Below are 16,160 nucleotides of genomic sequence, written 5' to 3' on the forward strand. Positions count from 1 at the left end.
GAGATGGGTTAGGGGAGATTTCATTCTTCCTGGATAAGTTCATTAGAGGTTACTAACTCAAAGGCCCTCCGGTTTCAGATACAGATCATTCATGATTCATGAGTAGAGGAGTGAGATTTAAGGTGTAATATACAGCTATGCAGTAAACAGGAGAATGCAGATTCTTGTAAAGAAGTCGATGAAATTTACATTGAAAGCACTCTGCTGGCCAAAAACGACTTGTCTATGAGCTGGACTTGCTTACAGACAATGACTGCATCAAAAGAAAAGTTTTGTTAGTTTATTTTTTAATAATTTATTCTATCCCATAATCATCATCTAACCTTCACTGGAAATAAAGTTTTATTTGGGTGTTTTCTTTTTCTGAACATGTAGAACCGAGTCCCATCCACAGAATGTCATCTATTTATAATGCTGATGTTGGAAGAAAAAATCATTTTTCTAGGTTCAAGTATGTCACATTAGGCTTGTAATGAGATTAAGTTTGGGGACATAATTGCCTAGGTAAGACAATGATGCATCCTTATTTGTGTAATAGTGAGCATTTTTTAAAAAGCATTAAATGCCATAAATCATGAAGGATGCAAAGATGACTGTGTCTCTGGTGATTAATATGCATGTTGTTATTCCTAGCAGAAACCTTGGATTCATGCTAAAATGATTTTTCTCATCACAGGCTGTGAGCCCATTCCTGTCCGCTATCTTGAGTGGAGCAACATCGAATCCATCATAGCCATCGCCTTCTCATGCCTGGGAATCCTTGTTACCTTGTTTGTCACCCTAATCTTTGTACTGTACCGGGACACACCAGTGGTCAAATCCTCCAGTCGGGAGCTCTGCTACATCATTCTAGCTGGCATCTTCCTTGGTTATGTGTGCCCATTCACTCTCATTGCCAAACCTACTATCACTTCCTGCTACCTCCAGCGCCTCTTGGTTGGCCTCTCCTCTGCGATGTGCTACTCTGCTTTAGTGACTAAAACCAATCGCATTGCACGCATCCTGGCTGGCAGCAAGAAGAAGATCTGCACCCGGAAGCCCAGGTTCATGAGTGCCTGGGCTCAGGTGATCATTGCCTCAATTCTGATTAGTGTGCAACTCACCCTGGTGGTAACCCTGATCATCATGGAGCCCCCTATGCCCATTCTATCCTACCCAAGTATCAAGGAAGTCTACCTTATCTGCAATACCAGCAACCTGGGTGTGGTGGCACCTTTGGGCTACAATGGACTCCTCATCATGAGCTGTACCTACTATGCCTTCAAGACCCGCAATGTGCCCGCCAACTTCAACGAGGCCAAATATATTGCCTTCACCATGTACACCACCTGTATCATCTGGCTAGCTTTTGTGCCCATTTACTTTGGGAGCAACTACAAGATCATCACAACTTGCTTTGCAGTGAGTCTCAGTGTAACAGTGGCTCTGGGGTGCATGTTCACTCCCAAGATGTACATCATTATTGCCAAGCCTGAGAGGAATGTCCGCAGTGCCTTCACCACCTCTGATGTTGTCCGCATGCATGTTGGCGATGGCAAGCTGCCCTGCCGCTCCAACACTTTCCTCAACATCTTTCGAAGAAAGAAGGCAGGGACAGGGAATGCCAAGTGAGTTGTCTGACCTGGGTTTGTCTCTCTTCTCTCTTCCTTTCTCTGTCTCGCTTTCTCTCTCTCTCTCCTATCTTCCTCTAGTTTTCTGAGTTTCTCTTCCATTTCCCCAGTGTCTTTCTCTTCCTTTCTTAATCTTTTCTCCCTTTCTTAAATCTCACATTCTGTTGCAGTAAGAATGCAGAAGTGAGGCTCCTCTCTGTTTTCATTTCTTTGAAAGAACAGGAGCAGGAAACAATCCTTATTCTTGCCTAGAAGTGGAAGCTTCAGTTCTGCCAGTAACTTACCCTTTTGCATGGGTCCTCCTATGGAGCATCATTGTGCCCCTGGAGGCTGGGTCAGAGAGGCAAGCACTAATTATAATGTCTGGTTCTGACCATGGTGAAGGTAGCTTCTGTTTTTCTTTCTTTTTTTTTTTTTTTTATCATTCTGGAATCACACCACTTCTAAACTGGGGTGAAGGAGAGGAAAACTTAGCACCTGGAGAAATTGCCATGTCAAAATTTGATCACTACTGAGCACTAAGTATGTCCTAAAGTAAGATCCTGCAAGCAACTATCTTATCATCTCTCTCTTATTTATTGAACCTGAATGTATATTGTAATAAACATGTTCCACAATGTTATACATGCATTGGGTCATCTCTGCTACTGCAATGTCATGATCAGAATAGTTTCTTAGTCATAAAGCACCAAAAAAAAAAAAAAAAAAAAAAAAAAAAAAGGAACCAGGTGATAAGCCCAAATCTTGAGACTTGTGTGTGAACACTAAAGTCCTGATGAATTCTATTCAAAGTCCAGATGAATTCTATTTCTATAATTCTTCTGAGTTGTTTGTATAATAAGCACTTTCCTATCCTTTTTCTATTTTGAGAAGAAGCATATGTTAAAATTTGCACATGTCACCTCTTTCTGTGACCCATGAATACAAATTTCATGTAATGATTTTTATTTCAAATATAGCAGGGATGCTTGAAGTTCTAAAGGTAACCAACTTAACCAAAAATTAAGTCATTTTCTCCACTAGCAGCGTTAATTTTACTGTTTCAAACAATCCTTTAAAAGTAAAAAGGAATTAAGAAAATTATAATAATAAATAAATACAACTTATAAAAATTTACAGCAGACTACTTTTCTCACCTACAAAATGAGGGACAATATTGTTCCTGCTGAAAGATTCAGATGGATAAAATAATTATTAAACAATATGTACCTTATCATGATTATTATTAAAATTTTCTTAATCCCAAATGTGATAGTAGAATTTCTGTAACTTTTCAATGTATTTCCCTTTAGTTATTCTTTGTCTAGGTCTTAACTGGTATGAAACTTCTCACTTTAACTCATGCCAAAAATTTTACATTCTTTAAATTTCTTGGTTTTGTATCTTTACTTTCCAAGCAGCAACATGGGCATCTTTTGCAGAATTTATGTACCTTGAGGAGCTAACAAGGGAGTCTTTGGGAAAACATACCTTTGAAATCCATTTTATGGATTTCAAGTAAAGACATCCCTAATTTTTTCAAAACTAAGATGAAGCTAATAATGTATGCTTACTTCTTGGTATATCAATTTTTAAGTTTGTTATAAGATGTTGATCATAAAATTTGGTTAGCCTTTTTTTTTTCTCTCTCTTACCATGTTTTTTTATTCTAGCCAAACTGCCCTCAGTAGCAAACTCCTGGCAGGGAGTTAACAGGGAGCATGAAAGCAAACCAACAGTGCCACAAAATGGAAGAAAAAATAAACAATTAGTCTAGATGTAAAATGGCATCACTAACAATTTCCATTAAGAGGTAAGAAATAAGAGGAAAGAAAATGAAAAGAAAGAAGGCATTCCTTAAACTGGAGTGTTCACAAGGATTAAAATATTCACTTTATTGCATCACCTACGGTTTTCTGAGGGTTCCATTACAACATCCACCATTATTCCACTCCATGTTTCCAACTACCTTGCCTTTATTATGGTTCTTCAGAAGCTTTCTTCTAATTTTTGGGTATGGGTCATTTTTGAAAGTTGTTCTTCTAACTATTTAAGGTAAAGAGAAAACCTACGTAATTAAGTTATCTTGTGTTGGTTCCCAGGAATATGCATTTTTGAAAGCTCTCCCAGTGATTCTATGTACAGACAGATATGGGCACCTGTTTAAGAGAACAGTGACTAATGAAGAGTATGCAGTGCTTGCTGCAGAGATGAGTTGGAGCTATCTGACGTCACATTAACAATGCTGAGCATTTCTCTCGTGGCCAGGCATTGCTGCAAGAGATTACCTTCCCACACCTGGAACCACTTTCCTTAGAAACTGAGAACATTCCCTTCATTATTAGAAATGTAGAAATTAATTTCATGTGGGATCTTGCTTTTGAGAGAAAAATCAGCATGATCTAAATTAACTGGATTTGTTGTCTAGGAAGTGCTGCTTTCATCAGTAAATTGTTGAACTATTAGCTGTTATTTATCAAGCATTATTAAATTCATTTAATAAGAGATATATTTTTAATTAAAAATTATAACCTGCAGCTTTCTGAGTACAACTTATACCTACTCCAATATGCACCAAGCAAATGAACTGACCCGGAGAGAGTATTTGAGGCTAACCTTCTATGGAAAACAATCATATGTTTACTCATTTTTCTCATTTATTTGTCTGTTGCTCCTGTTGTAACTATGTGAGACTATAATTTTAGTATATAAAAAAGAATCTCAATGCTTATGTTTTTACCTTTTTATTGCCATTTTATATTTTCCTAGTTTGTCTCCAAAGTTACAAAAACCACAAACAATCTAATATTTTTACAGCAGCAAAAATCTGCTAGAGTTTTGCTAACTGAAGCAAAGGGGCTAAAAACTCTAGAGAACACATCACCCAATGAGTTTATTGCTCTTCTGGATGTGTAATTCCTACATTTATGGTACACTGAGGGTGTTCAGCAGTCTGCATGTGTAGCTATAAACACAGAACAGATGCTGTAATGAAGAGCTTCCAACTGATCTATCTGTTTGAACATTGTTTTGAGGCATTGCAAGTCCAACAGCATTCTCATGACAGGCTGTTTCTGAGATACGTGGTTGGAATGATGTTGCGTGTCTGTTTTTAGCAAAGTTTACTTCAATTTTTATTTTATTCACAGCTGAATATCTGACACAACCAAAGGTTTGGGCCCTTGCTTTACATTTTCTGGAATAAAATTTAGGAGGAGCTTAATCAATACACTAGGTGTTTGGGTTACTTGAGTTATTTATAATTAGAAGTCCCATCAGGCATACTCCTAGTATGCCTGTGAGATCAATTGAAGTTACCTTTGACACCTCTCATTTCTTTAGCTTTTTAAAAAAATGAACATGCATGGAAAAAATATTCAGGACTCAGTAGATTTAAAAATATTGAAAAAATGTATTTATTGGAAATAGAAAAAAACAGAAATCCATGGACATAAATGAAGAAGTAAATTAATTAGATCCAAGTAATTTAACACTTCCTTTTAAGGCAAAATGAGTTAATATTATTCAACTGAAAAATTCAAATATCTTGTAAATGACATGCTTCTTTAAAGAGCAATTATATCAATGATTACATGCCAAACTAACATCTCTAGTTAAATCCTAGATAAATAAAATCACTGAGTGCCAAACAGTGTGATGGCACATGGAGCTGAAATGTGACAATACATTCCTATGACGTTTTGCATACAGAATTGTGTACAAAACTAAAAACAGTTACAATCCTTCCTCCCTAAAGACATCAGACTGACACTAGGAAGTAATTTTAAAATATAGGTTACTAAGTAAATGGATATTATTATGCTACCTTGATTATTTCTTGAGTATTTGAGTATTTTTTTTTTAACTTAGTCAAGAACCAAGTGAAATTCTAAATGGAATGATGCTCTGAGGAAATTTTCCACTTTGTTCTCTGCTAGAAACATATTTTGTCCAACAGTAGAAGCAAATAAGCCTGCAGCATTAGTCATTATGCCCTGGGTAAGCATTTTGATTTTCTTTCCTCTGATTATGAAAAGAGATGTATTAGTGAGCTTACAGCTATCACAGCCAAATAGAAGTGACATGTTCTCCTCTTTTCATTTTTGATACAGTTCTCATTTATGTTTATAGCTCTGCTAAATTGTTATTATTTTTAATTGACAGATAATAACTATACCTATTTATAGGGTACACTGTAATATTTCAATACCTGAATACCATGTGTAATGATCAAATCAGGGTAATTAGCACATCTATCATTTCCATCATTTATCATTTCTTAGTGTTGGGAATATTCAAAATCCTATCTTCTAACTTATTTAACTGTTGTTAACTATAGTCACTGTACCCTACTAGAACTTATTTGAAAGAACTCATTTACTATTGTGGCTCACAAAGAGGATAATCTTGTCATTTTGAAATTATTTTTCTCTTAATCACACAATATGTCGCTTTAAAAGCTATTGTAATTCTTCATGATATTTATAGTAAACATCAGAAGATTCTATTGAAACATTTGTAATATAATTTTACTACTGGATAGTAATATTTATTGAGGACCAATTTCTCATTCATTCATTTATGCAATCAATCATTATTTCAACAGTAAGCTTAAAAGCACTTAGGTACTTGATATGGTGCTAGGTAGTCAAGATAAAAATATATATATATATGAGGCAGGCACTGACTCTACCACTCTTGCAATATGGGAAGGGAGACACTAAAAAAATATAAATAAATGTACTATGTTAGGTGCCATAGTAGAAAACCAATATAACATTCTCAGTGCCCAGGGAAGAAAGAGATTAAGTCCAGCTAATGGAGTAGTATCTGTAGAAGGACTGGAAAGATCTTCCAGTAAAAGTACATTTGAACTTGACCATAATGGGTGTTTTTCAACTGGAGAAATTGTGCTATAGTAGACCATTTTACATAGAGAAAATAACGTAAGTGACGATTCAAAAACGTTAATGCGCTTTCGTGCCACGACATAGAATTTGTTATGCATGAAGCACATAGAGAGGTGTAGCGTTGGGCAAATTTGCAAATGCAAGAAGAATGTAGAATGCAGATAATGGTTAATGTCCCAAGAGGAAGTTTCAGTACTTTTTCTATAAACCACAAGGTGCAATAAAAGTTTTTGTGAAGTTTCATCATCATGTGTAAGCTTAATGGGAAGAAACTGACTTATAGAAAAACTAGTTAATAGAGTGCCACAGTAATCCAATAACAGTTAAAAATAAAAGCCTTAAACTACAGCAGTAGAGTGAAAGTTGAATCCAAGGTATGCATATGAAAAAGTTTTCTGAGCATAATTCACTAGACTTGAAATACCAGTTATGTGAGGTGAAAGAAATAATAAGAAAATAGAATAAATAGAATAGGACTCTTAAGATTTGAGCCTGGGTGAAATACTGCTACTACTGAAACAGATAATGAATACAGGAGCGGGACAGAGGAGATATTGACAAGCTGGGTTTCAGATTAATTCATTGAAAATGCTATGAAGTCATCCAAAGGGAGGTATCCATGAGGTTCTTAGAAATTTAAGTCTGGAGTTTAAGAGAAACGTCTAGGCCAGACCTCTAGATTTGAAGATCAATTGTCAAAATACTTAAAGTGCCCAAGAGGGTGGTTATGACATGAGAAAAAAGAAGTACCAGGAAGAACAAACATTAGGGAACTCTTAAGAGGTAAGATAAGGAAAATCTGAAGGCAGCAGACAAAGGTAATCAAAAAGAAAGTGGGAAATAAAAGGATGCAATATTATGGAAACCAAAGAGACCTTGTATTAATGTGCTTAGGTTGCCAAAACAAAATACTACCAACAGAGCGGCTGAAATAAAAGATGTGTATTTTCTCACAGTTCTGGAGGCTGAAAATCGAGATCAGGGTGCCAACATGGTTGGTTTCTGGCGAAGGCTTTCCCCTTAAGTCACAGACAGCCACCATCTTGCTGTGTGCTCACATGACTTCTTCTTTGGGAGATAGAGATAGAGGATATAGATAGCAATGATAGAGGCAGCGAGACAGTTCTGTTGTGTGTTTTGTTTGGTTGTTTGTTTTTTACATGGGCACTAATCCCATTCTAGGAGCCCCATCCTTATGACCTCATCTAAACCTAATTACCCAAAGGCTCCATCTCCAAAACAATCTCTACTAGGGCTTCAATAAATGAATTTTGGGGAGAATGACTTATATATTCAGTCAATAACAGAATGTTTCAATAAAATAGAACTTGAGGTCTTATCCTTGGAATCACCAAGGATGGGGACTGTATGGTTAACCTTAACAAGTTTCAGTGCTGTAATCTGGGTAGAAGTTATACTACAATAAGTTGAGGAGTTTGGCATTAAAAGAAGTAGGAGATTCTGACAGTTTTTAAAGAGGTTGAAGAGGAGGGAGGAAGGGTATCATAGAGGAGAACCTTAAGCTTCTTTATAATACCTGAGAAAAGAGGTGACAAAGAAGGAAAAGTTGGAAATGTAGGAGCGAGATCATCTGGTGTGTGCTGGGAGGCCTGGCCGAGAGCTGGGCTGTTACAGCAGAGCCATCTGACATTAATGGAGAACTATGACGATGAAGCACCAACTCTGAGGATGTGTGTGTGTGACACTGGTTCTCACTCAGCTGTGTGTATAATGGTTAATATTAAAACAGTATGAAAAATCAGGCTGGGAGCTTATCATCATTTTTATTAAAATTTGAAAATAAAACCCATCCTACTAATTTTATTGAACCTCTGGACTTATAAATATTGATAGTAAGATTTGAGAAGGGCCAAATGAGGGACAGCCTGGAAAGGAAGGTGTGCTCTTCTGGAATTACTGATGGGTTGGAGCACTGTCAGCCTGTGAGTAGGTGCCCTTTGTAGAAGAAAGAAGGGTAGACTGGGAGTGGTGGCCTATGCCTATAGTCCTAGCATTTTGGGAGGCCGAGGTGGGTGGATCACATGAGGTCAGGAATTCAAGACCAGCCTGGACAACATGGCGAATCCCCATCTCTGCTAAAAATACAAAAATAAAATTAGCCAGGTGTGGTGGCACGCACCTGTAATCCCAGCTACTTGGCAGACTGAGGCAGAATAGCTTGAACCCAGGAGGTGGAGGTTGCAGTTAGCTGAGATCACACCACTGCACTCCAGCCTGGGCAACAAAAGTGAAACTCCATCTCAAAAACAAAACAAAACGAAAGAAGAAGGAAAAGAAGGAAAAGAAGGAGAAGAAGGAGAAGAAGAAGGAGAAGAAGAAAGGGTATTGTGTATCCAGAGTTAGATTCAGTTGGGGATACAGCATGCGCATCTGTTCTGTGTGACTGGAAAGGTTAGAAATCCTTAGATCCGTCCCTGAAGCACAGACAGCCATAGTGCCTAGGTGGCCAGCACAAGGATATTTTGTTTGAGGTAAAGTCTTGTGCTCCTCAAAAAATCAGGCTAGAGTGTTCTCACTTCCTGAAAGATTCAACAATTTTTCTTCACCCGAAGGCCCTTGGCATACTTTAGAATGAACATAGCTTAGTAAGTAAATGGCGTGTGGAGGAGAATGCTGCTGCAGGGGACCACCTGGAGAGCCACACGCTCAAGTGAAAGGAAGGGCTGAACAGCCCCAGGATAATGGAGATGCACATTCCCTGTCCCCAACCTGGTGAGGCAAATTTGCAGTCACCACCATTTCCTTGTTTTTTTTTCCTTGCAAATAACACACTTGCTCCATAAATAACACAGAAATAGCTACTTTTAATACTTATGGCTCATATTTTCAAGTTCTCACCTGAGACAGACCATGAACACCTATTATGCTATGGCTTCAAAGAGAACATAATTCCATTTAAATATAGGTCACCTTTTATATTTCAGATTCAAATAAACTTGTAGAGTCAATACATATTCAAGTTCTGAAACTTAATATTTTATTCTCATATGTTAATGTGTAGTTTCTAAACTGAATTCATAAATATTCCAAGATAATTATCTGTAATGGCCCAAGGTGGGTACGTTCATTGAACCATCATGCAAATAAAGAATCTGAGACTTGGAAAACTCAATGCCATTTTTATAGGAGGAAGAAATGGGGCCAAAAATCATTGTTTTCTGGACAAAATCATTTATTTTTTATCATTCAATGGCTCTCTATGTTTGTTACCTCAACAATGTTTTTATTATTCATGCATTAAATTCAGTTAATAAGAGATAGAGCCTATTCCCAAATAGTTCATGGTATAACACATAGTTACAACAACATTGTGTGCATGAAATAAGAAACAGTAAAATGTGGTGATTCATGTGAATGGGAAATTTCGGAGTCAGATGTTGTTTTTAGTCAGCTTGAACTGCTATAACAAAAATATCATAGACTGGGTGACTTAACAGCAGAAATATATTGCTCACAGTTCTGGAGGCTGAGAAGTCCTAAATTAGGGTGCTAGCAGGTGGGGTCCTAGTGAGGGTCCTCTTCTGGTTTGAAGATGGCCATCTTCTCATTGTATCCTCACATGGTAGAGAGCAGAGGAGGGAGGAAGCAAGCTCTCTCCTGTATCTTCATTAAGGCACTGATCCCTTCATGAGGGCCCCACCCTCCTGACCTAATTATCTTCCAAAGGCCCTACCTCTTCATACTCTCACATTGGGGTAGGACTTCAACATATGAGTTTTGGAGAACACAAACATTTAGTCCATAGCAGATGTCTACCGAGTGACCTGTTTTCTTTCAAATTACTACTCCTTGGGCAAATTGCTTAACTTCTATGCATTTGAATTATAAAAATGGATAATAATAGTGCTTATCTCATAGGGTTCTGAGGAGGATAAAATGAGAAAATGTGTATAAAGAGCACAGCATGATACCTAAATAATTGAGAAAAATCTCAATAATTGTTAGCCAGTGACATTAAAACTATAAAAACATGGGAAGATATATGAAAGTTCATATACTATACTAACATAAAATTCTTAATTACCCCTTCAAGTAAAGAGAGTCCTAGAAACTGGGGATATGCCTTAGCCTTATGCATTCATTATATTCGTGCTATAAAAAATGGAGGGGCTGTAAGTCTGCTGGAAGTGGAGGCATGCAACTATTACTCAGTGTGAGATGTGTGAAGAAGGACACCCTGTATGACACAGTTTGGCAACCTGTCCATGCTTGTCCTCAGCTAAAGACAGATGAGGTCATTTGCATCCCGTCTGCTAGCCTTAGTGTCCAGTATAAAGTATTATCAACTTAAAACTGAAGTTGAAGCAGACCGTGTGAATGTATTGGAAAGCCAGTCAGAGGGAGCAAAAGTATTGAGAGTTTAGAGAACAAAGAAAATAAGAGGAAAGTCCCAGTGGGTTTGAAAGCTTCAGATCATAAGAATAGAGCCTAAAGGATCATTAATTAGAACACTCTGGCTGCAAGTTATAGTTGACAACTTAAGCTAGTCTAAGCACATAGGGTGGGGTATTTAATGTAAAAATATAAGAAATAATATCGGGTATCTCATGTGACAGAGAAGACTGGCTCCACAGCGGAAAGGCTCCAGGTTTCTATCTTCCTGTCTCCTGTCTCACCCTGTGCCTTCTTCATCTTCTCCTCAGATATCTTTATTTCGTGAGCACTCATGGTGAGTCAAAGGATAGCCATGCCAATGCTCATGAGTTCACATGTTGTTATAGGTCCAGATACCCAAAAAGACTGACTGAATTCCCTCCACCCACAGGGTTCTCCATAGCACAGAGAGAAATACTGTCCATGGAGGGGGAAGAAAACTCCATGGCTCTGTTAGAGGATCCATTTATTATGAAAGTTTGAGGTGTAGAGTCAACTAAGTTTAAAAGCCAGACCTTATCTTCACTTCTATTATATGGCTTTCTGGCTATAAAATGTCTCTCTGTTGCCTCAGGATGAAGACTAAGAAAAGACAAAAGTTAAGTTTTGTTTTGCTTTGCTTTGCTGTCTTATAAAGAAAATAGATCATTAGAACATTGTCTTCTGAGTTAATAAAAATACATTATAAGTTACAGAACAATAAAACATTATTGTTAACATTAGTTAATAGAATATAAAAAGAAAATCTGTGACTATTTAATCAATTTAACAAAAAATGTGCCTATAATAAGATTTTATTTCCACAGAGTAAGGGAAGCTGCCTATAATTGAAGGCAACTTAATACTAGCCTCTATGCAGGTTATCTGTAAGACATATGAGGAATTGGCTGCTAACAAAATTAGGCCAAGCCCCTAGGTGATGCTGCTCCAGGTAATGAAAAACAACTGTTTGAAAGAAATCAATAGCAATAGGAAATACTTTCCTTCCCCAGATTTTCCAGTTACAAAAATATATTCTCAAGTTATAATGCTCCTAGCAAATACCCTCAAATACTGTGGACATTAATATCGTTTTCCACTTGATCAAACTTTATATTTCTTATATTATTTGGCTTAGATGGGTATGAAAAAATATAGACCTATGTAATAAAAGTACATTAAAAGAAATTATGATAATGGAGTTGCAGTAGAGATGAGGAAGAAGAGGGATGCTGTCAGCCAGTTCTGTGACTGTAGTTGTTGATTCCATTAGTGTCTTATTGCAAACTTTAATTAAGATTTTTATAATTTAGTCCTTAATTTAAAAAAATTACAGAGAGTCAACTATTTTATAAACTGTGAACAATTTATTGGTAAGGAAAATAGCACAGTGTGTGATCTTACAGAACTTCAAGTGTAGTGGAGTAGAGGAATACCAGCATAAACCCGGCTATGACAATGTGACACGGTGACGTTCTACAACAGAGAAAGTAGGGAATGTTTGGGAGGCACCTAGAGGGCCTCTAGTAAAGGCCTTGGAGGCAGGGAAGGTCTAGGAAGCTCAATGGACAATAGTTTCCATTAGCTAGACCAACAAGGAGATTAAGAAAGAGGAGGTTAAGGTGGGGGAAGTGCAGAGAGAGTATTCTAGGCAGAGGGACCACGATGTAAAGAGATTTGGAGGCAAACAAGACCATAGCTTATTAGGAAAATGAAGAAAAAAATAAAAGGTTTCAGTAGGGTTGGTATTCCGTATAAGAAATATTTGTTTAGCTTCAAGTATGTGAAGCCAAAAGTTATTTCAGGGCTAATCCTAGGTGTAAAATCACTTTTCCTAAGATGGTTAGAATTATAGGCTTGGTTTCAAGGGCTGAAACATACCTCTTAAGATCCAGAAGATAAACATTGTTGACTCATTCATTCAATAAACAACTTTCAAGCACCTAATTGTGTCAGGCACTGGGACAACTGCAGTGCTGAACAAACACATCTGGCTCCTGACTTTGTGGAAACTGAAATCTAGCCAGTAGACTGGGCACTGAACAAGACAATACAAGTGTAGTGAGTGTTTCTATGAAAAGTACTGGTGTTATATGAGTGTTATTAAAAGTCTCCAACCAGTCCAAGAATGCTAGAAATGTTTCCAGGAAGCATTACCCTAGCTAAGATTTCTGAAGAAGGAGAAGGGGTTGGTTAGGAAAGGAACTGATGGGATAGAGCAGTCAGGGAATCTGGATGTAAAGATGGGAAAAAAGAAGCACTCACAGATGATGGAAATGAAGTAATTCCAGAATGCCTGGAGCAGAGGAAGTAAGAAGGAAAACATAGTGAGACAAGACTCGACAGGTCTCTGGGGCCAGATCACTCAGAAACTAGTTAGAGGAAGCCTTATGAGCTTGGACCTTATCTTCTGGACAATGAGAATCCACTGTGGTCACAGAATAGGGTGTACTGTGATTGGTGAGATGTGTGTTTCAGAACTATCACTCTATCCCCAGTATGGAGGATGCTTAGGAGGCGAGCAAGATATGAGCCTGAGCTCTGGGAGGATACTGGTGCAGGGTCCAGGGCAGACATTACACTGACCTGACCTGTGGCTTTGACAGGTGGGATGAAGACAGTGAACAAAGAGAAATATTAAGTAAGAACAAAAGTAAAAGTAAAGTTGCTCAAAAAATTCAATGTTAAGATTTACACAGAGCCAAGAGAGACATGCCTTTGCCTCAGGATTTTTAGGCTCCAAGACCTATAAAAGTTGAACTATAACCAGAATAAATGTATAAACATGCTACAACATGACTGATCTGGAAAAGGAGGAGAGCAGAGCAAAACAGTCACCCAAACAAACATTGGAAATGGCCACAGATCTCTATAAGGTGGAGATGGGTGAAGGGCTTGGTGACCAATGGGTTCATTACAAATTTAAGATGAACCTAACTGTCTTCATTTGATGCCATCAAATGTTTAACTATTGAATCTTGTAACCCTCCACCCCCTCCTTGTGCCTCCATGTGAACAAGCAATGATCAAGTCTTGTCTCCCCTTACAAGTCTATTGATATATGTTGCAGCATTGTCAATGCTGTATGTTATTTCCATGGCAAATGAAAATGGAATGAATTCTGGCATGTGTCAATCTTATTTCATGAACTTGTTTAATGTAAGTCTCATCCTAGCTGGCATATCATTCTTTTGGGTGCAGACAAAAATAAGCCCTGCATTTAGGATTGAGCTGAGAGGTGAGCAGTGGGAAGGATGACAGCAAGACTGAGAACCAGATCCTGGCTGGCCCTTGGGAAAACTTTCATTAGGAATGTGCACTCTTTGGGGTTCACGGCAGCTCACCATGTTTTTCACATTTACTTTTTTTTTGTAGCGTTCAGTTTATTTACAGTGGAGATGACAATACCCACATTCTGCTTATCACACTACCCATGAACATATTACATTCATATGGCATCATACTGTTCTAAGATTATGAATTATGTAGTAAGTAGATTTTAAGAATCAGCTCAGTTTGTGTCCCAAAGCCTACCTTATTATACCTGTGCTTAGCTTTTCTGACCAGAAATTCATAGACAGCTTTTTTGTTAACATGTACTACATCTATATTTCATTTCTCCCACAGTAAGAATCCTAGCTCCCAAGAAAATGGATGAGAGGGTCAGAATATCTCATAAGTATATATTTTTATTATTCCACGATAGTCATACAAACGTCCTAGAATAACTACTAATACTACCACTACCAACTCATTACTGAGAAGAGTTAAAACAAATTTCATACTATCTTCCTATCTCCTCCTTTTAAAATAGTTTTACTATATCTACATTATTTGAGTACAATACCATCTTTCTTTTAACTTTCATTTCATCTTAGTTCTACAATTAAGGATAGCACTTACCTCCTGTTCCTATGATGCTGTCTCCCTAGTTATTTCACTAGTCTGAAGCTTATAATCTTTTTCTAGAGTAGATTTCTCAGGAAAAGTTCATGGGACTAAAACTTAGATTTTGCTTATTGGAAAACATTTTGTCTACAATCTTTATCTCAAAAGCCAATTTTGCTGGATATAATTCAGGGTGCACATTTTATTTTTCTTAAGCATTTTCAATATGTTGTTCCAGTTACATTTAGTATAAAAGCTTTGCTGCCCCCAAATCTAATAATCTTTCTTCCCTTATAAAACACTTACTGATTTTTCCTAGACACCCAAAATATATTTTTCTTTTTCTATGAAGTCTAGTGATTTTCCTAGAACAGTTATTGGTACTGATTGTATTGGGTCAATATTCTTAGAAATGTAATACTCTCTTTTAACATGGATTTACATTTTTTTAATTGTAGGAAAATGTTCTTGAGTTACAGTCTTCCATATTTGTTTCTTTGCCTTAGTTTTCTTCATCAAGAATTCCTAGGATCTATATATTAAATCATCTCTGGTTTGCTTCAATATTTACACTTTTTCTCTAATCCTTTTTATTCTCTCATTTCATGTACATGTTATTGAAGTATAATTACATACAGTAATATGCATTGACATTAATGACAGTTTGATATATCCTTCAAATGTGTAATACACTCATGAAACCAACCTACAACCAAAACCTAGGGCATTGCCCTCACTCTAGAAAGTTTCCTAGTGTCGCTTTTTAATCTATCCTGCTCTCCAATTAGAGACAACCGCTATTCTGATTTCTAGCCCCATATGTTAATCTTGCCTGTTCTTGAACTTAATAAAAATGAAATCATAAGGTAGATATTATTTTATGCCTCTATTTTTTCACACAACATGAGATTTATCCATGTTCTTGCATGTAACAGGAGCTTATTCCCTGTAATTGCTGAGTAACGTTCCATTGCGTGAATATACAATGTTTATTCTTCTGGTGATGAACGTATGGGTTGTTTCCAACTCTCACTATGACAAACAAAGGTACAATCAACATACATACCCAAGATTTTATGAACATTTATTTTCATTTAGGATGGTTATATGCTTAGGAATGAAATTGCTGCTTGATAAGGCAGGTGCAAGTTTAACTTATAAGAAATTGCCAAACAAATTTACAAAACGCTTTTGTCATTTTGCCTCCTACCAATAATGTATGAGTTACATTTGGTGTTGATAGTCTTTGACATTTTTAGCCACCTAATGTGTATGTAGAGGTATTTAATTATAGTTTCCATTTGCATTTTCCTGATGACTAATGATCTTGAGAGTCTTTTTATGTGTTTATTGGCTATCTATACACCATCTTTTGTGAAATGTCTATCCAAATTCTTGC

The 16,160-nt window shown here is 37.0% G+C and overlaps 1 protein-coding gene across 1 annotated transcript in view; it reads left to right on the plus strand.

The window, feature by feature from the left end:
* The window catches only part of GRM1 (glutamate metabotropic receptor 1), a 155,625-nt gene that overhangs the window by 116,009 nt on the left and 23,456 nt on the right, over window positions 1–16,160 (plus strand). Inside the window, exon 7 of the mRNA XM_030929607.1 lies at window positions 677–1,607. Within this exon, the coding sequence (XP_030785467.1) occupies window positions 677–1,607 (931 nt within the window). The remainder of the gene's footprint in view (window positions 1–676; window positions 1,608–16,160) is intronic.

Source organism: Rhinopithecus roxellana, chromosome 4 (assembly GCF_007565055.1).
Source record: "Rhinopithecus roxellana isolate Shanxi Qingling chromosome 4, ASM756505v1, whole genome shotgun sequence".
Classification (NCBI taxonomy): domain Eukaryota; kingdom Metazoa; phylum Chordata; class Mammalia; order Primates; family Cercopithecidae; genus Rhinopithecus; species Rhinopithecus roxellana.